Here is a 27,935-nt window from a genome sequence, read left to right on the forward strand (position 1 = left end):
TGATTCTAAAGAGTTGGGGTTTTTTTGTCTAATGCTAATGGGACACTCAACTAACCTCTGTAGGAAGTTGTAAAAGGAAAATAAATTAAGAGTTAGACTAAATAGATGTTACAATGAAAGTAAAATATCTTGGCAATTTACAAGGAATTTTTATGGTCTGCCCTGCAACTGTAGATCTTCAGCTTGCATCCTAAAACAGCCACGGGTATCTGTCCACATGCAGAATCCCAACTCTCGCTTCTCAGTGACTTTGCAATATGCAAATCCCTGGATTCACAAGGGCTGGCAGCTCCAGACAAGAGTAAATGGCTGTCCTAGAGGTGTCTGCATCTGGCCATAAGCAGAGCTGGAATTCAAGGTCGGATATCCGCTACTGTGAGATAAGGAATCTAACCCTGCAAAGCACTCCACATTTCTAGAAGCTGCAGTATGATTTATGGGAGCTTTCCCTAGATCTACCTAAAAAGCCCTTGGTTTAGGTACTCTTGAAAAGAAAAGGAAAATGTTTCGAATGCCAATTAAGCACACCAAGGTTATAGGGAAAAGAGACAGTCTTTGTTCCCTGCAAACACCTTCACTCCATTTTTGTTAGCTAGTTCAGGCTCCTGTCATATCCAGACACTACAATCTCTGGATGCACTCATCCTCAACTTTCCTCTTTGAAGTAGAGAAAAGTTTTTAGGTTAATTTTTTTACAGCTGTAGTGCTGCAGTGCAAAGAGAATAAAACACAGACAAGTAGAGTATCAGTAGTACCCACATGTTTTTTCTATCAACAGAGTAAAGTACCTGAGGACCTCTGGGTCCTTGGGACTGTCAGTGGGACATAGACCTCAATTTCAGTAGAGTAGTTGACTTCCAGTTTTCAAGGGCTAAGCAAGAATACCTTTTCCCTTATCCCAGGGATGTTTTACCCACCTTCCTGTCCAGTTCATCTGAACCACAGCAGTTATTCTGAAGGCTGATTTGGATGGCAGATAATGAGTTAATCAAAAAGTGGTTGTGTTAGATTTCTTGAGCAGGGAAAAGACTATGTCTGGAAAGGAAAGGACAACACCACTGGATGCATATTCCCATGTGAACCTATTTCTTTTTGATTGGTATTTTATAAAATTGCGACACTGATCCAAAAGGAATCTGGGGCTCTAGCCCTGATCTGATACGTGTCCTTTTACAGCAGGTTATGACACGTTGTCTTTCCTATATAACAATGTAAATAGTTGTATATATTTCTGTAATAATAAAAAGCATTCTATATATATAAAATATAATTACTTAGGTGAAGTCCCTTTCCCTGTCTCCATATGAGCAGGTGAGATCCAAAAAGAACAGAGATTGCTGTTTGTTGTTATCTTAAATGGTTCTTATAGATCCCAGTGCTCAGATAAAGGTAATACATCTCACAGTCATCATCTATATTTGCTCCTAACTCCAGCTGACTCAAGTGCTTGGGAAAGCCACACCAGTAACTGGGACATCAGTTGCACATGATCAAAACACAAATAGAAAAAGACTTGTTAATAAATTAAAAATAGATCATAGAACTCAGGCCATTATATAAACAATAATTTTAATTTATTTTAGTTGGGAATAGGGGACTGCTGAATACCAGGGAAGCTAAAGCACCAAACATCAGGTCGTTTAAATTAAATTCTTAAACTGGGAGTCAGGGAGGTAAATGCATTAACGTGTGAGATATCAGGCTGGGAATTTGTAGCATCAGCCTATCTCTAGAAGTGTGGGTAAGGTGTAATTATATGTGATCATTCTTTGTAGTGTACTGCTTTATCAGAGATCATGTGGTCTGTGCAATATGAGCTCTCACTACAGCCTGTGGCTGTTACATCTTTGTGGTAAAGTGGCGTGAAGTGGTTGGGATAATTAAACGAGATTTATGCAGCATGAGGATACTGGATGTAAGAATTAATGAGAACCTGATGCACTCCGAAGATAAGCCCAAACTGGTGTTCCTCCCAGGAGGGTTTATAGCCAGGGCCATGCAGGAATGTCAGGCTTCAGATGATGCCATTACTTGGCTATGTCATTGCAATATTCATAGCAGATGGCTCTGCTAACACAGTCTGTAGCCTTTAAGTAGCCAAACAATTTCTTTATTTCAATAATGGAAAAGTTACTAAAGAAAACAAGAGATTGGTAACTTCTTGGTTTAGTGTGTATGTCTAAATCCTCACATATAAATGAATAGATTCAGTGATAGGTATGTACATGTGTTTCTAAGATTGTGATACCCTCTGCTGGCAAATATGTGAATGTATAAAGCAAGCAGCTTTACAATCAGGGCTGAAACATCCCCTTAACAAAAATAGGGTTCCTTCTGTCAAGACAGTTTGCTCTTACAAATGCAACATCATCAAAAGAGAAGTGTTTCATAGCAACCTATCAATTTTGACAAATGGAAAAAATCATGTTTTTTCTGGATGAGTTAAATTTACTTTGAAGTAAAATGCTTTAACATTACAGAGAAAAATAGTGATTTTTTTTTCTGGATTCATGTAGTACTTCATTAGCCACACACCGTTATGTTTTGTGCCTGGCACAGAAGCAGGTGATAACCTTCTCCTGTAAGTCTGCAAGGCAATATGTTATTGATCATGATTCATTTACTTACCAAAGGTATTTGGCAGCAAAACTGCCCTGATTTAATAGTTCCCTGAATTTCTGATTCTTTTTTTCCATCTTTGTTTTCCTAACTTTCTGTCTTATAATATAAAAGCGCTGAAAGTTTTGGAACGGGCTGGCGAGGGCTGTAAGCCCAGAAGCAAACATGCTCATGCCATATCAAAGTCCCACCACTTTTAAGCTTCTTGAAAGGGAAGGAATTGATTCCAGATTCTCAGGATGTGGCAAGCTGTGTTTAAAGAAAGTGTGTGCATTTATTATTTCAAGTCAGTTCAATTAGAACTTGATTCCTTCCACCCCCCGTGCCACTTGATAATTTTATAACAGGCCTGCTTGAAGGACTCATCTCCTCATCGTGGGATGATCCGTGTCTCGCTTGGGTAGCAAAACTGGGTTATGCAGTTTTCTGGCCCTTTGCTTGAAATGACAAGTGTTCCTTCACACAAGGACAGGAGTCCTTGGGAGGGTTTAGTGGCAGTAGTCTTGAAAATTATTTCCTGGATGCTCTTGCTCAAGTTTTCACAGCCAATTTGAGTGTTTCTGGTTGCTTAGTGATTGTTTAACATCGAGAAGGAGGTCTTGTCTGAGCACAGGAAAGTAAAACAAGATCTTGTGCGTTTACTTTGATTCCTTTGGTTGATGCTGAGCAAGTCACTCAAGCTCTGTACAGTCACCGGGGTAGCAACAATTTATGTATTCATTGGAGGAGGATGAAATTTAATTAACTGGAATGCTGTGTACATATACAGTATCCTGCTTATTATTTTTTCCTACGAGACTGTGTACTGCAAACCAAGGGGACAACCTAGAGTAACCACCCATTAACTGTCCCGCCTAAAATTGTAAGTTCTTTGGCTCGCAGAATGAGCCCTTTGATTTCATGTATGAGTTTAAAAAGTTGTTCTTGAATTGAGTTCTTAGGGGGCACCAGCTCCAGTGTGGGTGGGCGCATTCATTAGTGGTACGGAAGGATATTTCACTGTACGGCTCTTCAGAAGGCGCTGAGCTGGGAGACCACCAACATGATTTCATGCAGAGGAATTTCCAGCCGTCTGACCAGAGGACTCCGCTTGTCTGGTTTGGATTTACATCAAGAGGCCAAAAATAAAAGCACATTTAAATCATTAACTCACATGTGATTAAATGCCGTTCACCTCTTTCAGTAGCTCCATCACACTTTGTGGTTAAGTGCGTGAGGTGGGAAATGTCTCTCTCCCTCTGCTGTGTATGTGTGTGTACAGTAGGTATGCACACACACGTATAGGGCTGGAATTTAAACTGCCCCACATCAGTTTTATGCTGTGGAGTTACTCCTGCTAAGCAGAGAGTTAGACCCATAGTACAGGTATGTGCACAGGCTGAAAGGTGTGTGCTGATCCTTTCTAGAAGCCATCACATGCCTCTTTAAATCAGTTCACTCCAAATCCCAGCGTAAAATATTTACAGTAATACCAGCTCTGTGGTGCAGACCCTTTGTGGCACCTGAACCGGCGTAGGACCTTCTTGATGTGGTGGGGCAGCCTGTGTCATCCTGACAAGCATGGTCTGGTCTGGCTCCAGCAGCAGGTCGGTGTAAAAGAGCAAAACATCTGTCCCCAAAGCATCTCTGTACGTGGTGGGGAAGGGTAGGGGAATCACCCCCCCTTCCTTCCAGACGGACTTCTCTCATCCAAAGGGGTCAGATTATAACTTTAGATGTGATATGGCTTGTCCTGAGGCTTTGATCCTTTTCTGTGCCTAAAGGTTTCACCCTGTGCTCAGCAAAGTTCCTGGCAAAGCTCCTCTTGACTTTGACTTTACCAGAGCAAGTTTGAAAAACTCTTTGAATGCCCTTGTACTGGTGGGTGTTTCCTGTGACAGGGATCTTGAATTAGACTCTAATTTGGGACCAACATTAATGCTTTATGCTTTTTGAACAGATTTTCAAGGTGCCATATAAATATATAGGTATAAATATAAATCTATAAATATGTGTCTGATGTCTGTATATCAACTTGCCATTAAATTTTTTCCTTCCTCTTTAGTTGCAGATTTTCCCTTTTCCACTACAAAATCCCACATCTGTCCAAGGCCCAGCATGAGCCACAATTTGTCCTGTGCTGTGACAATACCAAGTTTTCTCTGTCATGCAACCAAGAAGGACTACAATAGTGTTTAAAATTGTTTTAGAGAAAAGGACTTGCTTTATGATTTAATATGTCAGGATGACAGTTTCTCTAGTGGAAGGTGTCCCTACCCATGGCAGGGGGATTGGAACTAGATGATCTTTAACGTCCCTTCCAACCCAGGCCATTCTATGATTCTGTGATAGTTCTATGAAAGCTGTTTCAGAACATTTTAAACAAGTTTTTATGACTCCCCCTGAGCTGAATAATGTTGGGCTCATGGTAGCTGAAGTGCCTGGCAGCTTTACAAAACCAGCCCTAATATAAAAAATACCCAGTCTTTAAAACATATGTAAAATAGCTTTTCTGCAACATTTGTGGCACATAAAGTACCAAATACATATTGGTGAGTGTGATATAAAGCTTTTATTGCCATCCATTTGGGATGACCCACGTAACTCATTCATGATATGTTAATAAAACTGTTCACTCTGTCTCCTTATAAAAACACATGTATAAAGACCACTAAAACTGTGGTGATAGCTGTGTGCTAACTTGTTAAGAAGTGCTGCAAGTTGCATTTATCATCTGTCCTAAATTGCTTTATCTGCTTTCTACCCAGTAATCAAAGACTGATTCGAAAATACCCAGAAACAGCAGTTTGCAAAAAAAAGTTTACTTGAGAAATAACTCTTTGAAAGTTCTTCTCAAAATCATGCTGGCTGGAGGCCCAGAGCCATCAATATTCTGGCTGGGACCAGTGACAGCTTTAAGGACCAATATCTTTTGACCTACCAGAACTGAGATCTGAAATTTTATGCCATTAGAAGGAAGAGGTTTTCAGTTTTCTAAAATGATAACACACCACCACCTTAATTTGAGAAATATGTACTTACTAGGGAATATTTTTGAACTTTCCTTCTTCTTGCTAATCAAGGTATGAAGATTTCCTGATGGAAATGTGAAAAACAATGTAAAAACAACACAAAACTAAAATCCTGTGTAAATCCAGATGTGATCAGACTGCAAGCTCTCCAAGGCAGGGACTTGATATGCTTGATTAGCAGTCTTAGATGTAGCCATTCTGGAAATAGTAAATATTTGCAATTAATTTACTAACAGATGTAATTTTATGACACATCTGTGTTGAAGCAACTTTGAAGACATTGCATACCATAAGGAGGAAGGGAAAAAAAAAAAGAATATTTGTATTTATATAAATTAAAATTATAGAATATGCTGAAGTCAACGAGATCAATGATATGCTGAAATTAGGGCACATTCTCAAGCCTTTGCAGAACCAGGGCCTATATGCACAGGCCAGGCCTAGACTACAACACTTGCAGTGGGAACAGTAGTTGGCAGATGCTCTTAAGAGGGAATTATTTCCCTCGTGTGTTTGAATATTCCTCCAAGTGCTTCTGGCTTTACTGGGGTGCTTTGTTCTGTTTCCCAGCCGAGCTCCCATACTCGCACACAGGAGCAGTAGCACAGCTGGAAGTGGATTAGAGCAATCTGGCGGCAGCAGTCCTGGGAGGAATTAAGCGCCTCGCTGCTGGAATGGGAAGCCTAAATTACATTATTATTTAGAATTGAGTTTTAACTTCATTGCTCTATGGTTTTGCCCTGGTGGGTGACTTCCCTCGGCATGTTATACTTCGTGTATCCTAAGTATGTTCCCCACACCAAGGACTTAGATGAAGTTATGGCCTTACTCAGTACAGTGTCCAAATCTCATATAAGCAGATGTTCAGATTTAAACACCCAACTGGTCTTAATGTCCTGAGAGGATTGTTCACAGGCTTATATTTAGCCATTGCAGAGCAAGCTATCACATGATAGAGAGCCCAGTGACTGGCTCCTGGAAGTCAGTTTGCAAAACTGTTGGTGACTTCAAAGGGAGAAGAATTGGCCCAGAATATGTTTTTCCCAAAACAGGTTTTTTGTTTTAAGCATACAAATGTTCTTCATAAAATAACAGGGAAACCAAGAATGAGACATAAATGAAAATCAATGTTGCTAATTTTCTTTATTAGATCAGATCTTAAATAGTTGATCTTTAGCTTGAAAACAGTGTTGGGAATAAGGCATCAAAATGGGACTTTGAGGCTAGGAGGACCTTTGGATTATTTACTACCATCTCTTGCAAATCCCATCCCAGTCAATTTTGCCATTGAGCAAACATGTTAGTATTTCATCCTTGAAAGGATTGGATTTGATCGATCAGAGAATAGGAGGAACTGGAGTGTCTTTGGTCTTTGAGGCTTTTTTCCAGTCCTTGAGCGCTGTATTATTGTTCTCCTTTGACCTCTTGCTAGAATTCCCAATGCCTTGTTTTAATTGGGAACACCAGAATGTGGAAAAATGTTCTTAATTCTTGCCACAGCAGTTGCAACAGAGGGAATGTGACCTCCCTACTAATACTTGAAATCTTTTCATGCATCCAGACATAATTAAAAGTCTTTTTGCTTTTACACCTTTCAGAGAGGTTGAGGTATAATCGGGATGATCCCTAAGTCATTTCATGGGGCTTGAAACGAAAAAATCTCAAAAGCAGAGAAACAATGGAAAAGAATTAAGATGTGAGTCATTTGTAAATCTCATCATCTCATGGCTTTTTGTGTCTCAGTAACAATTTCTGAACACAAAGGACAGAAAATACTGAAAACATTAAATAAATCTATTTGAGACTGAGATTTTTTAAGTGAACTAAGGGATTTGGGAACTTAATATCTTTAAAATTTCATCCTCAGGTGCTGCTAGATAGGCATTGCTGTGTTTCCCTCTCATTCCACCAATGCTGGAATTACATATAATGTAATTGAAGTAATTGAAGTGCAATTGGGATTATCCTGGTGTAAACAAAAGCAGACTTTATTCTTCTACATGCCTGGAATTGAAAGAAATTGATATTTAAGATTCAAGTGCCAACAGCCTGTAGAGGAACTGACTTTTTAAAAAATTTTTTAAGGTCCTTAAATCTTGGAACACAAGGGGTCCCCACAGCACTGTTGCTAAAGCCTGGCTGCACTATACCAGCAGCTCACTTTACTCTTATTTAATTCAGATACATGAAGTTAGTGTTCCTTTGTTGGTCTCAGAATCGTCTTGTTTGCTCTTTGGTAGTAAAACAAAACTTTACACTCTGAGTGAATACACAGCATCTCAAAAATCAAGATAGCAGAGTGCTAATCTCATACTATGAATAATGTGGGTTTATAATCTGTGGGGATTTATTTTATTTTTTTTTCCCAAGTTTCTCATGCAAATCAGCTGCTGATTGTCTACAGTTATTTTAGGGACACCTGCACAGGACTAGCATTGCAGAGGTCAGGATTAGGCCCTCGGGGATGTGCCCTAGAAATGATGCTTGTCATTTACGTGCTGCTACAGAGTTACAATGATTTGTGAAATGCAAGTTTGGTGCTGTTCTTCCTGGGGCACTTGTAGGCCAGTAGTTTTACATTCACTTGCTTCCTGCCCTCAGGGTCGCTTGGACTCCTGAGAGACTTGGAAGTGAAGCTTTCTTTTGGTGTCATTTGAACACCTGGGTTTTCTTCTTAAAAACCAGCATTTTAAGGTGCTCTGCCTCCATTCTTTGTGATAATGTTACAAATATTGCATTTATTTCTTGCCTACACTGTAAAACTGAGTAAGGAAAGGGAAGGAGGAAACCTGAATTTTCAGTATAAAACTAGACATAAGTCAAAACAATCTTTCTAGATGCTTAAAAAACATGTGTTTAAATTTTTTAAAGACATTATTGATTCACCTGTTTCATTAAGTTTAATTTGGGAGTAGAACAAATGATATCATGAAAATAGGAACATGTCAAGATACCTCTTCTCTTTGTTATATTTAGTGTGTACCTTCCTCTAACCTGAACCATATGTCCACGAGTGGTGCATCACAGCTTTACTAATGTAGAGTTTGTGACTGAAGTGTACTTTTATTCTTATTTTGTATATAGGAAGTTACAAGGCAAATGATTTAAATCGTTTTTATAAGGTCATGTAGAAAAGGTTGAGAAGAAGAGACTCAGGTCTCTTAAATGCAGGTAACCCCTTAACCCTTGGATCATTTTTCTCTGTCTGAGGAAAAAGGTACCTGGGGAATCAAGGTCTCAGACTCTCTGAGTCATATTCTGTGGAACTTTTTGAGACAGATCTGTCAAAATGTAAAAAATTTGAGATGTAGCTCTAATTGATCAATAAACATCATCAAAAGTTTGTAGATGGGGTGAGGAGGGAAGGGAAGAGGGATTATGAGGAAGATATCATCTTGGCTAAGTCTGTCTAAAAGCTATGTTAGTAATTCAATAATCCTGGCTTCTTTTGTGATCAGTGGAGAGAGACATCAGTCCATTTCTAAAGAGCAGTTTGATTTATCTTAAAATTTGGATCTAAAGCTGGGTAATCTTTTTTTGATCTTCTTTTGGAGGTACCTGTCTTTCATTGCTATCTACAGAGGAGTCTTGGACAACTAGATGGGACTAATTACCTAACAAGTAGATGGCTGAAGTTAGGCAAGGTGAATTTTACCTCTGAGTAAATCAATAGATTTTTGATGTGTCTGGATTCCTAAGGTTGCTTATGGTATCTATCAGCTGTATTTCAGCTCCATGTTCCTCTGAGTCCTGGCTGAAATGTTCCTGGGATTTACCACCCCGATGTCTCTCACTGGACATACACAGAATAACATATATATGCACCTACAAATACAGAAAATTTATCCCTATTTATGCCTGATTTAGACCACGTCTGAAAGGCGAGTTAGGACTGAAGTTGTGTGGCTGTTTGCATGTGTGCACCTGTGTTTGTGTGACTCACTCCCCTCCTGATGTACAGTCACCTGAGCGCTGACCAGGAGTGAAAAATCCCTTTTCAAATCCCAGCTCTGACTTGTCTGGAGGACGAATATGAACCTCTGTCACCTAAAACAACCCCCTAATCAGGAAAATGGGGTTGAGGAATAAGAGACGCTAATCTACTTCTCTCCGTGTACACAACTAGGTATTTGTTGATTCATTAAGTGAGTAGAAACAGACAGATCACACCTTTTCCACATGGATGTGTGGGCATTTGCCTTTATTGTGGGAACATGCAGAAGTGTCTGTTCCAGTGAGTATTAAATTATTTATCTGGAGTGGAAAATCTGTAATAGGAGAGATGAATCACCCCAGAAACTCCCTTTGGCCCAGAGTTAGACATCTAAATGCCTTGGATGCAAAGGAGCACACAGCCTTCATCCTCCTTTTCATTTCCAGTGGCTCTCAGTGACTGCCCACTCATTGCTGCTCAGAGCTGGGGATTTTACAAGGCAGAAACATGTCTGGGAAGGATGTTGCAATGCTCAAATTGGCCATGTATTTGCCCTTTGGGGTGTAAGCCCTAATATTTAAGTACTTTTTTAAAAAATGGGAGGTATTATACTACATCACTTGGGTGAACAGTGAAATTATATTCAAAGGGTAGGATTCGTCTCCACTAACTTCACCTCCCTGAAAGTGAGGTGTCTAGTCTGAGCTAGTCCTTTAGGTTTCAACTGTAGTTGACGCAGCAAGAAGGGCATGTGTGGATTGAGTCACACTGGTTTAAATCAGGTGTCTCAGGCGGTTGGGTGGAATTACCCTCTGGAGATGCTTAGTCCCTCTGAACAGAGAGGGAACCTACATAACCAACTTAGACAAGGCACCTGACTCTTAAGTGGCTGAACAGAAGAAATCAAGGCAGCACTCAAATCTCAATGGTTATATTGAAATCACAGGGGGGAAGATAAACTGTTCAATATGTAATATAGAGTCGTGTACTGCAGTCACACCTCCTCCATGGAGGAGGATTAACCTATACAGATTATTGCTACAAACTCTGTCGAGCCTGTTTGAAAAAAAACCTGAGCAGGATGGAGAAAAAAGAGAGTGAAAATATGAATCCTTGGTCTTTAATTAGACTGTCAGACTCGTAGAATGATATTATTTTCTTACCTTAGATTGCTGTTTCTTAGCTGGTTCCCCTCTCCTACCAGAAAACAGTATTGGGTCTCATATAGTATCAAACTTTGTGAATCTGGAAGTGATCAGGAAAGGTGGTTTGTTTTTTTAAAGGAAAAATAAATTGCAGATTGTTTGATTGCGACTGTGAATATTTATGTGCTGTTCCCCCTTTTCCCTCATTGTGTATTTCACCAAGTTCATTTGCGTGTGTTACAGGATAAATCTTACTGGAGGGCAGTGGGAGAAAGCAGTAAAAAGGGAAAGCATCAATCAGTGATCCAGGGCAGCAGCAGGAATCATTGTTCATTCCTGTACATGGATCATGGTTTGTGGAACTTGCCTGGGCTCAGCAATTAAGAACCTTGCAGTTCTGCCGAGGTCAGTCTCAGGTAGTTTCAGATACTGGCTACAAAAGCCGTGGTGTTGCTGGGCTTCAATGACTTTGAAGCCTTGTTGCCATCATGCTTACAGTGGTAATTACTTAGGAAGAGGGCCACATGTATTTGACCTAGACTTGGAGAAAATGTTTTGTGACAAAGTGTTTTTTGACAAAAAATGCCATAGGTGGTGTGAGTAACCTGAATTATTGGCAAATGTAGGTGGAAATTTGTGAATAATATCTCGCTTTGAAAAATAAAAGTATTTTCTCTTAAATTTTTTGAAACAAAAGGTTATTCTCTTTTTAATTTGGAATTGATATGTTAATTTTGAAGATTACTGACACTTTGAAAATGATATGAAAATGATTGAATGCCTAGGCGTGACTTACTTAACCAACTATCCCAAAACATGACTTTTTTGTTTTCATGCTTGTTTGAAAATCTTGCATTATTCTGGTTAGAGTTTGTTTTAAAAAATTAACTAGTTTTGCTCTCTTTTCACAAAAATCAAGTAGTTTTAATGTTCAATTTGGCTAAAGAATTGTTTGTTCTTACTGCTCTTATTGTGCCCTCTATGCTTTGCGTCTCTTCCCATAATAACTGTCAAGTGAAATCCTCATCCTGCAAATGGTTCCACTCAGACACATAAAACACGAGTCATCTCATCTCATTTTAGCTCTTTTAAATTTAGGTAGCCAGTCTGCCTATTCTCAAAAGAGAGAGAGAGATTGAGGCTTCTCTGGTGGTAATTCAGCTTTTCGTAGGCTACTATTTTAGGATGGAATGATTTGCCTTCCAGCGGCTCATTCAGGCCACAGAGATTGGCGTTTATATGCTTTGTCTGCTTTGCTATTTCTCCTTGTCCCAACATTAAACAAGGAAGGAAATATTTGGAGTTCAAGAAAGGGGAAGAAGAGTCCTCGTCTGACCTCTGCAAATGCTGTGGGTGTGGGCAGCCTGAACTGGTTTTACTTTTTCCGATCCGTTTCTCTTTTACTACTTTCTAGTTACTTTCCATTTTACTTCAGCCTTATTTGACCCACAGAAAATAAGAGATGGAAACGACCAACGATGCTGGAAGTTTTTTGGCCAGTATTATTTCAGAGGTCAGATTAACTGATTATAACAGTCTCTTTTGGATTTAAAAGCTGCTGGAGAAATCGTAACCCCGCTGAAGTCAACAGCAAAACTTCCGTGGGCTTCACTGTGCCCAGAATTTCACCCTGAGTACCTACTAATGAATCTTTGTCGTGTGGACCTCCACTTGACTTGTAGGATTCTTCCATGCATTACTTTTTCCAGTGTTTGCACTTACAAGGATTTCACTCCGTCCCCTGGAAACAGTTGCACAGGCTAATAGTTTAAGGAAGTTTTTGCTTGAAGAGTTGAGTAACAGAGCCAAAGTCTGTTCTTGGTTGAACTGGAGTAAATATGGAATAGATTGTTGACAATGCAGAGTTACTCTTCTTTTATGTCAGCGTAACTGAGAGCACAATTTTGCCAATTATTAACTTTTGTTACGTTATTTGTATTTCTGTGCATGTCAGAATTTGTTAATCTCATTGTTCAACATCAAGTAACCTTTTGCTGAAAACGGAACGTCATTCTGAATTAGGTATCATCAACTAAATTGAACCTCACCCTGTGCATTTGACAGATGGTAATACATTCATTAAGTGTTCTGTGGTTGCTTTGAGGTTGGAAAGTGCTATTTTTCTGGCTTCTAACTCTGGATTCTTAAGTGCAGTTGTTTAAAAGCATAGTCTTGAAGGGAGAAGGAAAATGACAAAGAGCTCATAAGGTTTTTTTATTAATAGAGTTGTTTACTATTGATGGGATGACAGGGCAGGACTGTGATTGCTGTAAGTTGTCTTGGCTTCATAAGGAGCCCAGAGTGAAGCAGTGAAGGCTGAGAGAGATGGATCCACCATGGATTTTTTATATACATGGGTAGAACTTCTTGGAATTTGAAGTTATATTAAATATATCCCTGTGGATAAGCTTATGACAGAGTTCCTCTCGCAGAGGTGGTCACATTTGGGATCCCTAAGTTCATACTGAAAGTCTGCAGGGTGGGGAAGCAATTGGAGGTAGAAACTTCAAAAGCAGCACAGAGCCACATTCTCAGGCACGGTTCGACTTGGTGGTGTAATACTGAATCCTCCACCCTGAAGTTACCAAGACAATGCAAGGGTGAGATGAGACACTTCAGGAAAGGTTGTCCCCACAGCTGATTTAGGGCTCACTGAAACCAAGTGTGGACAAGAAGACTCCGCTGAACACAGAAGGAGCTCAGGGTGCTTAATTCAAACTTATTTAATTTATTCACTTCAGGGAAGATTAATCCTACCCATTGGCTGTTATCAGCAAATTTATTTAGTTATTTAATGATGTTTCCCAGAGAATAAATTGCCAAGGGAATTAGGTTCTTAACCACTTCTGAAATTCATTGTGGGTGGTACTTTCACAAATGGGGAATTAGTAATTTTTAGTTAGTCACACCATTTTAAACACTTTCATCCAGTCTAGTGCTGTGACTGGTATTCATATGATCTCTGCCCTGGTGAGTGCATCCTCTCCCCTGTGTTCTAAGCGGAGACAATGTATAGAACCATCCAGATTTTCATGAAATAGCCATAGTATGGGAGGTTTGAAATAAAATCTTCTACTGAGTTTGCTCAGTAATATGAACCCAGACAGCTCTTTCCTCAGCAAAAGTCCCAAAACATTCAAAGCTATAAGATATACTGAAGGAGTTATTTCTTTCCCTGGTCTCTGTTCATATTTTTTCACCTTTCACATAATGCTTAAATATCTACCAGGTGAGAGAGAAAATTAGATTTTTTTACACATCCTCCTACTTTGAGTGGGGATTTCCCTGAGTACTTTCTCAAGGAACTTAAGACTTCAGATCATATAGATAAATCTGAATGTATCAGAACACCTAGCAAGTAGGATTTGCAACATGGATATTTGCATATGGATTTCAAAAAATGCCTTGAAAACCATTATCAGGCTTTAAAAATATGATCACGTGCACCTAAAAAACATTTGATATTGCAATTTTAGGATCTCAATTCTCTTAGTTTTCAAAATTCTGTCACTATTTAATCGGAAGAGGATCAGTCCTCTCTTTTTCGGTTCTCTTCTATTTTCCTGGCTGTTCTGAGAGATTTGCCAGGATCAGAAGAGTTTTAGTTAAATAAATGAGGTCATTGGTGTCATAAGTAGTGGTCCAGTTCTTGACTATCAGGGTATAAGATGGTCTTGACCATGTGGTGATTTCCCTGTGAGATGTCAGGATGCTGTGTGTTAATTTCCCGGTGAGATATCAGGATCCTGTGAGTTCATTTCCTGGTGGGATGTCCTGATCCTGTGGGTTCCAGCAGAGCCTGTGAATTAGGTCACAAGTGTACTGAACCCTGAACATATGCTTATTTCTGACCTAAAGCTGCCGTATGCAAGGGCCAAGCATGAATTCAGATGGAAGTTTTTCCTAGTGTCACAAACAGGCTTCACTCTAGGCATTGTTTTTGGGGCAGCCATGACACATTTTGATATAACAGAAAGAGCAAAAAAATAAACCCAAACCGTAATAAGTTCCGACAAAGTTACATAAACACATCTCACCTGCTGCTCCTGTCTCCATACACACACCTGACTCACCCCACAGGCTAACACAAAGCATCTAATGTCCTGCTGATGCTGGAACACTGCTCAGATGACTTGGAGAACCACTGATCCTACTGGATGAAGGAAATACTGGAAAATGCTCAGTGTCAAGCCAATTCTCTAAAATCTGGATGAGCAAAATTGAATTAAATCGCAGTAATTCAAGCCTATTGTCTCGACATGAATGCATTTTAAGAGAACACAATCTGAGGCTGACCAAGAGAAGGAGAACTATCTATTCAACAGGTGTTATAGGTCAAACCAAAAAGAGATTGCTAAATCTTTTGAGTGTTGCCACATGGGGGTAAAATGACACACTACAGAGTTACTACCCTCCAGTAGAAGTTGTGCGACTCAGTACAGCTGCAGGCAATTAAAGGCACCACTGCCAGCATCTGACAGCAGAATGTCAGTGTCAAAATTCAATTTGAATTGATTAAATGAGGGATGGCAACACTTTTGTTTTATGGATGGCAGCACTTCAGTCGCTTTAGATGCTCTGCTTTCAGAAATAAAATTCTTTCCCTCCCTGCTATGTTTGTGGGGGTGTTTTCAGTTGGATCACAGTCGTTTCTCCAGTCAATCAATTAAGCCAGGGTTTGCCACTGTGTCTCAGAGTCAGCCACAAAAGAGCTGGTATGGTTCCCTGGTGCTGGGCCAAGAGGCTTCAGTGGGAACAAGGCATCAGGCAGCTTAATCTGACTTCCACTGCTGGCACAGGTTTAATGGATGTAAGGGCAGCAGAGAAATCCTGTTCTGTGGTGTTCAGCTTCTGCTCCCTTAGTGGCCCTGGACATGCTGCCTTTCTCTCCATGCCAAAAATGCAGGGATGGCTGACAGCAGAGCCTGTAGAGCTACCTGTACCAGCAAGCCTCTCTGTGAAGGGTGATTGCTGCAGCCCTTTCAAGCTTCTGTTGTGCTCCATAAATATATTTAGAATCATAGAGTGGTTTGAGTTGCAAAGGATCTTAAAGATCATGTGGTTCCAAATCCCCTGCCACGGACATTTCCCACGAGACCAGGTTGCCCCAAGCCCCATCCAGTCTGGTCTTGAACACTGCCAGGGATGGAGCATCCACAGCTTCCCTGGCCAACCTGGTTCAATGCCTCATCACCTCACAGTAAAGAATTTCTTCTATATAACTAACCAAATTAACCCACTTTCAGTTTGAACCCATTGCTCCTTGTACTTTCTCTCCATAGGCCTTGTATTGCTGTGCTGCCTGAGTAACTTGATCCATTGAGTATACTCTCCTAAATTCAGTGGTAGTAAGTTACTCCGAGATATAAGATTTTACAGGATTAGGCTTTTAATTCTGACTCCAGGCCAGATCTGCAGCAGGTATAAATCAATGCAGGTAATTTTCACCAGCTGAAATTCTGGCCCTGAGCCCGTGAGTCATGTTGTTATTTTTTCACATTGTAAATTCTTGCTGTTTCTTATTTATGTTGCTTTAGCACTTTGGGGCACTTGTTGGGAACCAGGACTCCCTGTGCTTGTCACCCTTCAAACAGAAATGCAAAAGACCCTTCTTGCCCCAGAGTGTTTGCAGTTTAAGTAACACGTAAATTTGCGTAGAGTTATTCAGCTTTTTATAAATGCATTATTGCAATCAGGTTTATGTATTATCCTGCACATGAAGTGTAAGAACACAAATTCAGTGCCTCTACTGTAAAGGTCTAAGTGTTATTTAAAGATTGGAATTTGTTGAGCCAGCAGCAGTGTGGGACATGGTCTTTAGTAACTGTTCTGAAGTCTCCTCTCCATTGTGACAGCCTATTTGAGACATCTCAAAAAGACTATTTGCAGCTAAGGTTGAACCTGAGGTAAATGTGAATCTTAACTGTGGCTGAGTATCTCAGTTGTAATATATCTTTCAGCTCCATAGAGCTCTGGTTAGCATCTTTGGAATTACTGCTATTGCCTTTAATTACTCTGGAAGGGGGTTGGAAGAAGTAAAACTAAGATTTCTTAGAGCTGAAGTAATGCTAGAAAATTCAACTTCACTGCAGTCATATGTGGCTGCTTAGTTAAATAAAGTAGCAGAGTACAGGGCTCTAGTTTACTGTGTGATGGCCTCTACAGACCAGAAGAATATCTTAGGTTGTAGGTGTTTATTGGTGTATCATACTGATAAGCTGTTCTTTCCTTCTGGCATCTGTTTCCCTGTTTTTTTTGTTGTTTGTCTAGGCAGGAGAAGACATGGCACAACAGGTTCCTGTGTCCCTTTATCCCGTTGCAGGATGAGCTTTACCCTCAAGCAGACCTTGCTGGGCTACTTTGTCATAAGGTTGTGTAGACTTTGGAGCACAAATTAACAACAAAGAGATGGTTCTTGGCTTTTTTTTCTAGATACTACCATAGCCATTGACAATGAGTGTTTATAAACAGTTCTTACTCTGCCCTAATCACTTATTCTTTGCTTTTTTGGGAAAGCTCTTGAAAGAGGCTTGGTGAAGGCTCTGAAGAAGCTCGATGACTACCTGAGAACCCCTCTGCCAGAGGAGATTGATGCAAACAGTACTGAAGAGGAGAAAGTGTCCAAACGCAAGTTTCTGGATGGAGATGACCTGACTCTTGCTGACTGCAACCTTCTGCCCAAACTCCACGTTGTGAAGGTGAAAGATGTCATGCAATGGTTGAAGAAGCCTTGTCTGACAGTGATGTGCCCTGCTCTGGCAGCTGAGTGCTAAAGCCAACTCGTATTTCAGCAGAGAGATCTGTAGTCCTAGAAGAGCAGTTTGAAACACACTTTTATTCCTCAGTGTTTCCTTTAATTTAACCAAGGGAACTTCGTACGTAGTACATGGGAAAACTGTCTCATCACTGATTAGTGGCAGAGACAATATTAAGTTCTATCTCATCTCTTTATTTTTACCCTGCTGCAAATAACAGCAGTCTTTCATATTAATTAGTTCCTAGTATTCTTAAGAGGCTTGTCAAAACCTTAGGCAGTTCCCACCCATTTGTAACTTAAGAGCAGCAGTCCATCTTTTTGGGGAATATTTATTCCATCTGGTGTTTCACACAGAGAAGTTAACAAATCAAAGTCATTGCAGAGGTCCAGGATTTAAGATGTACTATGGTCGCTGGTATAGTGCAAATGGTGTACATCATCTTGACTTCTAAATGTTGCATTTATTTAATTTATCAGATGACATGTTGCTTTAGAATAACGCAAGTACCTGGCAGACCCTGGCAAGCAAGTGAGCTAGGAATTAAAGCCAAGTCATGCATCTAATTTGGCTCCATGAGCCACAACATAAACTGAGCCTGGGAGCTGACTGCACACATGCAGAAAGAAAAATAAATAAATTTAAAAAGTGCATAAGTCACCAGGTGAGAAATGTGATAATATCCTCACAGGTTTAGCACTTTCTGTGGATTGTCTTCATTGATGACATTGGAGTCAGACAATGCAGAATGAATGTATGGCCCCTTACTGGTTCTTGTCTCCTTGGGATGAAATGAAAGATGTCAAAGGAGAATGAAAATTTTTCTCAGACAAGCATCGCCATAGGATATTGCCTGAAAAACATTTTGTAGATAGAAGAAAACGGTAAATTATTTTTTCATTTGATGGAAGATGTGTGCTGGAAATTTTGAAAATCCTAAGTTTCTCAGCAGGTTTTATCTTCCCCATATGTGTGTGAAGCATCACTGAAGGCAAGAATGCTTAATTAAATGCAGTTTAGGGCAGGATTTTGACTTGCATATACCAAGTGAATCCTGGTAATAAAAACAAATCACAGTAATTTCTGAGAACATGACTGTCCTAAGAAATTTGAGATGGAAAACAGCTCTACCATGTGCTTTAAAAATGAAGGGGAACTCTGTGGCACATATGTATGTAATTTATGCCCAGGAACAATTTTATACTGTCAGAAAAACTAGAGATTGGAAGCACTCATTAAATTAGCTAATCCCTCCCTTCCTATCAACTAGTTCACTCTGTCACCACAGGCTTATTCTATATAAGGGAGACTGAAATATCCCAATCCAGCAAGGTACTTAACCAACAAGCTATAAGCACAGATTAATCCCATTGACTTCAGTGGGACCGTACAGGTGCTTAAAATTAAGTACGTACTTAACTATTTTCCTGAATAAGAGCCTAAGTGTTTTTAGAAATCCAAAATTTCCCTTGATAGACAGTTTCCTAGTCTAACAAGTCTTGAAATAACCATTTTCTCACCCGGTTTATCCCAGTACTCCTGTTTCTAATATCTGCTAAATCATGGTGGTTTCTTAATCATGCTACCCATACCACCCTGAATTTTTCCTTTTCATGAACCAGGATAGAGCCTTCCAACAGCTGTAGGTGGTTACATCCTCTGACACCCTTGGGCAGGCAAAATATATTAAATATATTAAAATTAAAATATAGTATATGTATAAAATAATTTAAAACATAAATATTAATATGAAAAATTATAATTTTTACTAATGCTTTTCTCTTAAATCTGTCTTTCTTTTTATGATTCAGCTCTTTTTTATGTGGCATCTCAGCTTTAAGTAATATACTAAAAACTGGTTAAAAAATCCCCCAGAACTCAATATGGTAAAATAATGAATTTCAGGTACCATAAAAGTAGTAATTTGTTGGCAGTAGCCCGGTCACCAACTTAGAATGTCCTTAGCCCAAGTAGCATCTTTGCAAGATAGGGGACAACCAACAATCGTTTTTCAGGCTTTTGTAAGTCACCAAGCGTTTCTCTAATTTGCAGTTAATTCTATGACAGGAAAGAGTAAGAAGCTCTCTAGGGAGGAATCTGGAGAAATATATCACGAGCAAGATGGTTTATTCTCCCTTTTGTTTTAGATTGTTGCAAAGAAATACCGCAACTTTGAGTTCCCGACGGAGATGACGGGGCTGTGGCGGTACCTGAAGAACGCCTATGCCAGGGACGAGTTCACCAACACCTGTGCAGCAGACAAGGAAATCGAGCAAGCCTATGCAGACGTGGCCAAGCGGCTCAGCAAGTCCTAACTGACCTCAGTGGTGGCTCAGTATCCCCTTTTACAGACTCTTCTCCTTGTTGCCTTAAGATATACTTTATTGTTATGCTGTCTGGTTGGCATCCCTATGACTTCACCTGTTCCAAGTGTATTGGTCAGGGACAAATCTGCTTCTCCCTGGAGAAAAGGCAGCTCTGGTGGGGTGGGTGGAGACCCTTTAAAGTCTAACCTAAGATCTGGCTCGACTAGTATTATTTGCAATCAGTATTGGAAATGAGTCTTTACAACTTTCTTGTTTCATGTGGGGGGTATATCACCACCTGTAGTCTTTACAGTTTTAAAAATAAGATATTAGCTGAATATTCAGATAAGAGAGTTAGGAACACATAGAACTTGTTCTTCTGTAGGTTATTTCAAGGACGCTTTTCCCCCCAGTGCTGTTGAAATCCCGAGGCATGAACAAAATACAAGAGAGAGGGGGGGGGAAAAATAGGAGTTTGACCCTAAAGCAGAAATACTCTTAGCAGTTATATTTAAATAAACTCTCTGAATGCACATTCTGTCTCAGCAGGCCCAAGAGTTTATAGGGTATTTATTTTTAACTTGGTGGAAGAGGGGGAAGCCAGAGCGAATATGTCAGACTTGCAGATGCTACTCTGCATAAAATTTGCATGGTGTTGTTGGATCCAAATGTTTAAAGCAAAAGAGAGTGAATGAACAATTGAGCAGGCAGCCCTTGGAAGAGCAGGGCTCGTGCCAAAATGCCCAGTGGATCAGCTGGTTGGTAGAGACAGACAGACACAGCAATAATGGGGGCAGCAGATTGACTCCAGCACCCACAGAGGGAATTGGCACAGCTAACCAAACCATGTAGGATATTGTCATCTTGACTGTATGGCTGCCAGTTCCTTTATAATTGCTATCTTGGGAAACTTGGATCAGCAGTAGAAAGCTGTCGCTGCACACGAATTCCAGGCAGGGGGAAGCGCTTTCTTCGCATTGGGCTCCAGATGGGTCACTTTCAAGTGCTCATCATCTCACCCCAGGAGAAGTTTGCTCTGAGAGCCTCAAAGAGGGCAGGCTGAAACAGTGAGAGGCACGTTTCCAGCCAGAAATTCAGCAAGTATGCCAGCAGAAATCCGTGCAACATGCCTCAATCCCGTTCATCCAGGGTTTACCAGGTTCCATGATTCTGAATTAGGAATTTTTTTCTAACAGTAATTATTTTGTTCTATCTGTAGTTCCTTCCTGGCACATCTGCTTTATACTAGTGATTATTTGCACGTTCCTTTAGCAAATTCAGATTGACAGCTCTTTTACTTGAAACTCATGTGCCCCAATATGTATAGCAGTGCACGTAGCTCATGATTTTTCAGTTTAGGGGGATTTATTGCTGTTTTAAAAGATAAAACAAAACTGAGCTCTAACCTGATGTGGCTCCCCTTCTGATCAGAGCTGCTAGAGCTGCACAGATTTGAGGGGAACCCTGAGCTGGTGAGCTGTGACCAACAGGAACCTCACAGCAGGCTTGTTTGCAGCCAGAAAGCTGGAGGAGTGGAGACAGCATCAAGTGCCAGCCTCTGCCGTGTGATGCTGATGACAATCTGAAACCATCCTGTTGCTTTGGTGGGATTATTCCACTTTTCACACTAACCCAGCTGGGAGTAGAATGTTACTCATTAACTGTGAAGATAGTTTGTGGTTGACTATTGTTTCTCATGCAATGGTCAATTTGTTCTGAACTTTCAAAACCTTGTAAGAAAAATCCATGAACTCTCAAGTCTTCTCCTAGAACGGGCTGTTTTATCAGTGGCTAGACAGGAGGGCAAAGGCTCGCACTCTTTAAAATATTGCTCAGAAATCAGCTGGCTCAGAGAACACTAATAGCAGCCAGAAAAATCTAATGAGATTAGAAGTGTCTGCACAAGCACATGTGGCTTGTTAAAAACATTTCTTCATGAGGTTGGAATTATTATTTGTGATATTATTTTCTTTTTTTTTCCCTTTTATTCCGGCATTTATTTATTTATTTATTTATCTTGATTGAGTCAGTCCTTTCTGTCTGTCTTTCTGGTTTTGTTTTCACTCACCGCGCAGGTCAAGATGGCTCGGTCGGTTTAGAAAAGTGTTATTAGCAAAGCTCTGCCAATTTGTTCCTAGTGAAAAGTCTTCCATCTGACCAATGGTCACAGGGACTTTTTTACTTCCAGTATGATTTGAAGCATATTGATCAACAGAAACTACATTTTTCTCAGGTTTGTACTTCAGTCAGTCGCTTTGCTTAATCACAGTTGCAGTGAATCTTTGAATAAAAGATACAGAGGCGGATGCAGATTCTTTCTCTCTGCTTATTATATTTAGCTCCTAAAAGAAGACTGTCCAAACATGCAGCAGATCTCAGGCAGGGTAAGCAAACCAGGGTCTGCCCTGATTTCCATGTCTCAGTATTCACCAGTGTGCTGAATCTTGTGGTTCTGAAACATTCTTATATGTCTTTCTGTAGTTTTCATAGATAAGGGCCAAATCACAATCAGTTGCTCTTAGGGACCTCAAATTGCATCTGTTTTTGAAAAATTATGTTTAAAATGGTTGGGCTTATACCACAAAGAAAATGAGCTGTAAGTGCAATGAGCACTAAGATGATTTGCATGTTCTTAAAAACTTTTAAAGATTTCGTTATAAAATCTAAAAATCCCCAAGCTACCTTCCTTCTAATTAATAACAAAAAAAATCTTTAAATATCTTCATTTTCCTAACAGTATCCCCTAAATATCTAGATAAGATGTAACTATGGGTATGAGAAAGAATAAGAGGAAAATGGAGCAATTTTCAGCTCCCATGCCTGTTCTGCCAGAATTCAAGTCTAACTCTGCATCCTAATTTGTATTTTACTCATAACTCTATTATAGGCTGATACAAGATTATGGACAGGTTCAGGCATTCCCTGACCTTTGTTTGAGTTTGAAATCCAAGTTCATGTTTTCAGATCTGTAACTTTCGCTCACCTTTGTGCTTTTTGGCTTTTGTAGTCAGAAGCAGGAAATACTGGAAATCCTACACAAAAAAGTGTTTTGCTAAGATTTTGAGCTCAGTTCTCAAGACTCAGGACCCATCACCAATGAGATTTTAAAGGGCTCCAGACTCCTTTAGGCAGGGTATTTTTTGTGACCTTCCATTGTATTTAGAATTATAAGTAATAAATATTAATCATACAGGATTGTATATCTACATTGGCAAGGCAGCATTTCTGAAAAGAATCTAAGTGACAAGACAGACATTGCAGATTTATAATAACTTTGTTCATAAATTTTTTGCAAGATGTAAAGAAAGACATAGTGCAGAGGGGGAAGAAGCCAACAATGTGGATTTAATCATCTACATTTCAAAAATGCAGACCAAATGTCTGTGAAGATGTCCATTTCATCTAAACATTTCTTAGATATTTATTTCAAAGCTCCCTGCTCAGTCAATCCAACACTCCATTCATATTGAAACTAATATTGATTTTTCTTCTATTAGCAGTGGTATGGGAGTGCTGGAGGATCCCATAGATTAGTTGCTCTTATTCTCTGTTAGACTGTTTGAATTGCCAAGAGGTCATTTTGCTGTACAGGTGGGACTAGAGAGTATCTGTTTCAAGTCTATTTAAATGAGGGCTTCAGAGAAACATTTTTTTTTCCAATAGAAATCACACAATGATATTGCTTTATCAGGTCTAGTGTGCAATACAGAGCTACAGGTTACTCCTCTGTTTGCACCAGCTGAAAAGCCACTGCCCAGGAGGGAATGACAGTCTATATCACAAAGAAATTAGACAAAGTTGTTTTTCTTACAAGAAAGTTCAGCTGAAACACATGTAGCATTTTTTTGAATATTTATTTATTTTGTTTTAACCCCTGGCTACCTTGTTTTAACCCTCCTCTCTTGTCCCTGCTCAAATTCAGCTCCAATTTAGCCACAACCATTTCCTCAGTGCTAAATATCAGAGTGCTCAAGGACGGGCGCACAGGGAACTGTATTTTAGTGTAACCCTTCCATCTGGTGGGATGAAACCCCCTTTCTGCATCGACTGAATTTGGCTAATTAGCTGAGTTTAAAGTATTGCAAAAATTTAGCCAGTGGAAGTCACACTCCTGTAAAGCCAGAAGCACATGGAAGCATTGTGTTTTTTTTAAATGAATTGGTGTTTTAAAGAAAAAAATATCCCCAAAGTCTTGTGTCTTACTTCATGTGTATTCTTTCAAGCATCAGGAATTTTGCATTTGTTTATTACTCTTCTAGATATATTCATTATTCAGGGATTGCTTTTGATATTAAGAAATATTTTTCCAGTAAGATTTTGCCTTTTTCTGAATCTTTCATCTCTTCATTAATTTTGATGTCTGCAATGACCTGGTAATTCCAGAGGCGGCAGGAAAGCTGTGAGGTTTATACTTGTTGAGATGTTGAAGGAGGTAGTAATTTATTTTTTTTCTGGAGAAAACAGTATTAAAAGCATTTTTAAAAATGGGTCTTTTCATCTGGGATACTTTATCCAAGAGTGATAGACTGTTTAGTCTGGATTATGAATTTCAGCACAGGCATGAACAAGGCACCATGAAGGTGGCTTTGCCTAGGGATTTCTCTGAGATAGTAGACATGTTCCCTCTGAGTCACAAAACTTCCCATTTCCTTGGTCAGGAGGGATCTGCTGGTTTGGACACTGAACTGTGACTCAGTCAGTGCTCAGCGTCGAAGAGGGGGCCTGTTCCCTTTTCTCCCCTTCTGGCTGATGTGCAGGGAAAGCAGAGAGCATTGAGCTGCTTTATTGCAACACTCGCCCCCAGGAAAGCCCAGAGACACCATCCAGTGCTGGTTTCCAAAACTTGATCAGTCCATGTTTTAACATGTGGCATAAAGGCCTGAAGAGCCCTGTAACCCCCCCTCAGGCACTCTCCACACAGGTCTCAGCAGGCTCTCATAGACCACAGCAATCATCTTACAACCCTGTTGCCCCAAATCATTCCCCTTTCAGCATTCATTGGAGAGATGCTAACACTGAAAATACTCCAGAGGATGGGTTTGAATGTGGTGTGTTTGAGCTGTGCTCATCAGCTAAGCAGCTCTGAATGATGACATTGTCACAGCTCAACAGGTTGCATCTCTGCTGCCAAGGGAACAACCCATCACCCTCTGGAGGACCCAAAGCTACTTCGCCAGTGCTGGTGCAACCATGATGAAAGGTTTCAGGGCTACCTTTCCTCCAGCCCAGCTTCCTTGCTGGAGTGTGTTAGAGCTCAGCTGGGGCCATGATCCAGCGCTAATGAGCATTTCTAGCTTGCAGCATGTGAATAGAGACTACTCATGTGTTTAATGTCAAACATGTGCTTGCCTGCTTGCCTGGAGAGAGGCCTAAAAGTCATGACAGAAAAGCCTATATTAATGAAGGGCATTATTATTCTCTTTCCTTTGAAACCCTGTGGCATAATTCCCGGTGGGGGAATTCCCAATAGGAATTCCCAGCAAAGCCAAAGGCTACATAAGCATGAAGATGTTTCAAGTTGCAAAGATGTCCTTAAGAGAACAGAAAGCAGTCAAGGAGAAAAGGAAGCAGCAGCGATATACAGGACCCTAGTGCAGAAGGCCACCAGCTCTGTCCAGGTGGTAACTGGAGGAACACGACTGGTGCTGCCAGGCTCTGTTCTGGTCTCATGGGGAGGTTCAGAGTGGAGCTGGGACCAGGCTGGTAGTGCAGTGCCAAGGCATGTTCCCCTGTATCTCCAACCACACTCCCTATGGTGGTATCCCACAGCATAATGATGCCTCCATTGTGTCTGCCTCACTCTTATTATGAAGTGGCTTGTCTAAAGAAAGGGTGGGGTATTTTTTTTTTTTTTATATACATACATGGAGTAAAAACAATCCAAATACGCTTTAATGGCTCTCAACATGATACTGTCAATTCTCACCACAGAGTGGAATTTGTTGGTGGAAATTAAATTAAATTAAATTAAAACAGAAAAGCTTGGCTATTGCTAATGGGTACTACTGGGAGCCCTAAAAGCAGTTTGCAGTGTAGAACCATAACAGGAGCGAACATCCTTTAATTCCCAGAATCGCTTGGGTTTCACAGGGTCATTTTAGCCTATTCTGCTGCACTGCTGAGAAGTTGCTCTTTCCCGGTCTCCCTAGGTCTATAAACTCTGAAGAATTTGGGAAATGGCTACAGGCACCACATCAGTCTTTTTCGCTCTTTTTTTTTCTCCTTCATTAAATGAACTACTTTAGTTTGGAAGTAAGCAATAAGTAAATAGAATTTGCAAACAGCAGATTTCTCTACTTTTTCTTTAAGAAAGTTTTTAAGAGTTTTCAGGAAATGAGAGGTTATCCTCAGCTTTGGGAATAAACTGTGGTAAAATATATATGGAAGTGGGATTCTGATTAAATAGTTGAAATAGAAAGATCTCAGTTTGTTTTAAGGAGCATGCTTAGGACTAAATGAACAGCATACTCCAGTTATTGCAGTAGGGACTTAAGAATCAGTTCTAATTTCCATTTTTTTTAAATATTATTTTTAATTACTTATTTTCCACATAGAAACTGTATTTTTATATATATAAGTATATATTTTCTGTTAATTTTACTGCATTATTTAATTCAATAGTGCTGTGAAGTTTGTTGGGATGGAGGGTGGCATAAAGAGGAAAACTTACACTCTTGAAACAGCGCTATTATTTCTGTGTCTTTGATTTGGTTCCCATTTGGATAAACAAGAACCACACCATTTAGTTGTGTAGAAGCAGGATCTCAACTTCACAGATGCAGAAAGTTTGACAGTCCCTTGGAGGACAGAGTAATTTGCTGTTTAGCAATCTGAGCCTTGTAGTGGGCACAGCACATTTCGGAAGGCATCCAGGACTGTCCTTGGGTGAAGGAGCGTGTTGCTTGCAAAGCACCCCAGTGAATCCCCCGCAGTTATAAAATGAGATTAAGCCATCATGAGATGTGGACTGGCCAACCCTAAACCAGACACGCCTGCAGCGCAGCCGCTAAATTGGTCTGACATCAGGAGCCGCAGCGAAGGAGCTTGGCCTCAGCAGTGAGTCAAAGCAGCATCTTTGTCACCAGTCATTTTCTATTTATAATGACACAGATCTATTTTATAATCACGGGGAGGCACAACAGGAGTGTGCTTTGTTCTGCCTAAATCGCATTTCTCGTGCGGGTGCGTTTAAACACAGCCCCTGGCCCTTTGCCGCACACCACACACACCCAGGGCGGGCAGTTCTGGCACAACAATGCACACCCTGTCGTGCTTGAGTGCTCAAAGCCTCCTGTGCTGGAGCAATAAACTCCTACTAAATGGCCTAAAAATGTTCCCTTAAGTGCACTGAGCTGCCAGACCTCCTCACTTCTCATTTCCAAGGCCGCTCTGTGTCTAAACCTTGGGTTTCAAACAAACCAGGAGTGTATTGTGTTGTTTAGTGGTGGAAATTACTGGGCATTATTAACTGTAAGAAATTGGGGTGAAAAACCCCAAACCCCAACACAGCCCTCTTTCCAAGTGCAAAACTGACAGCTTGTGCTGCAGGAGACTGTATTTTCAGAGGTTGTGAACAAATTCCCAATAGCTGCTCAGAGAATGGATCCTCATCTGTGCAAACCTTGGAGCTACGACAGCAATCCCCCTTTGTTGCCGCCTTCTCTTTTTTTTTTTATTGAAGAGTCCTGCTCTGTATTTCCTAGAAAATTTATGATGAAGCGATCAATAGATTTATTTTTGTAATTTGAGTGTTTTCAGTTCTGAAGCCTGAAGATCAAAACCAAGTTGCATAGTGAGATTTAGGGGTGAACAGAAGTGCTTTTTTTTCCCCCACAAACCCACTCACTTTCAGATCCTGACTCATTTGGGGCATGATCCTCGTTACTTTGAGAGGGTCTGAGGTTGAAGGAGAGGAAGGGGAGCCCATTGTACATGCTACTGTCCTTCCACTGAGAGAGGATAGCGGGAACCGGTCTGGAAGTCCTGAGAGATGTACGACAAGTTTCCTATCCGGTGTGTGAGCAACCTGTGCAGATACCTGCATGGCCCCAACTGACCCACAGTTGCTTAAAAACTGCACTGACATTCAAAAGCAAAGTGTGAGCTGTTAACAATGGCATGGAGATCAGACAGACACAGTACCTGTTCAGGGCATTATACAGGGA

The 27,935-nt window shown here is 40.3% G+C and overlaps 1 protein-coding gene across 2 annotated transcripts in view; it reads left to right on the forward strand.

Moving 5' to 3' along the window:
* CLIC5 (chloride intracellular channel 5) overlaps nt 1-27,456 on the forward strand; it is a 76,428-nt gene extending 48,972 nt beyond the window's left edge. For both annotated transcript variants that reach the window (XM_032682694.1, XM_032682695.1), the window contains exons 5-6: nt 17,226-17,407; nt 19,612-27,456. In XM_032682694.1, coding sequence (XP_032538585.1) covers nt 17,226-17,407; nt 19,612-19,779 — 350 coding nt within the window. In that variant the 3' untranslated portion in view covers nt 19,780-27,456. The remainder of the gene's footprint in view (nt 1-17,225; nt 17,408-19,611) is intronic.
* Nucleotides 27,457-27,935: the final 479 nt, after the last annotated feature.

The sequence above is a fragment of the Chiroxiphia lanceolata genome, chromosome 3 (genome assembly GCF_009829145.1).
Source record: "Chiroxiphia lanceolata isolate bChiLan1 chromosome 3, bChiLan1.pri, whole genome shotgun sequence".
NCBI lineage: Eukaryota > Metazoa > Chordata > Aves > Passeriformes > Pipridae > Chiroxiphia > Chiroxiphia lanceolata.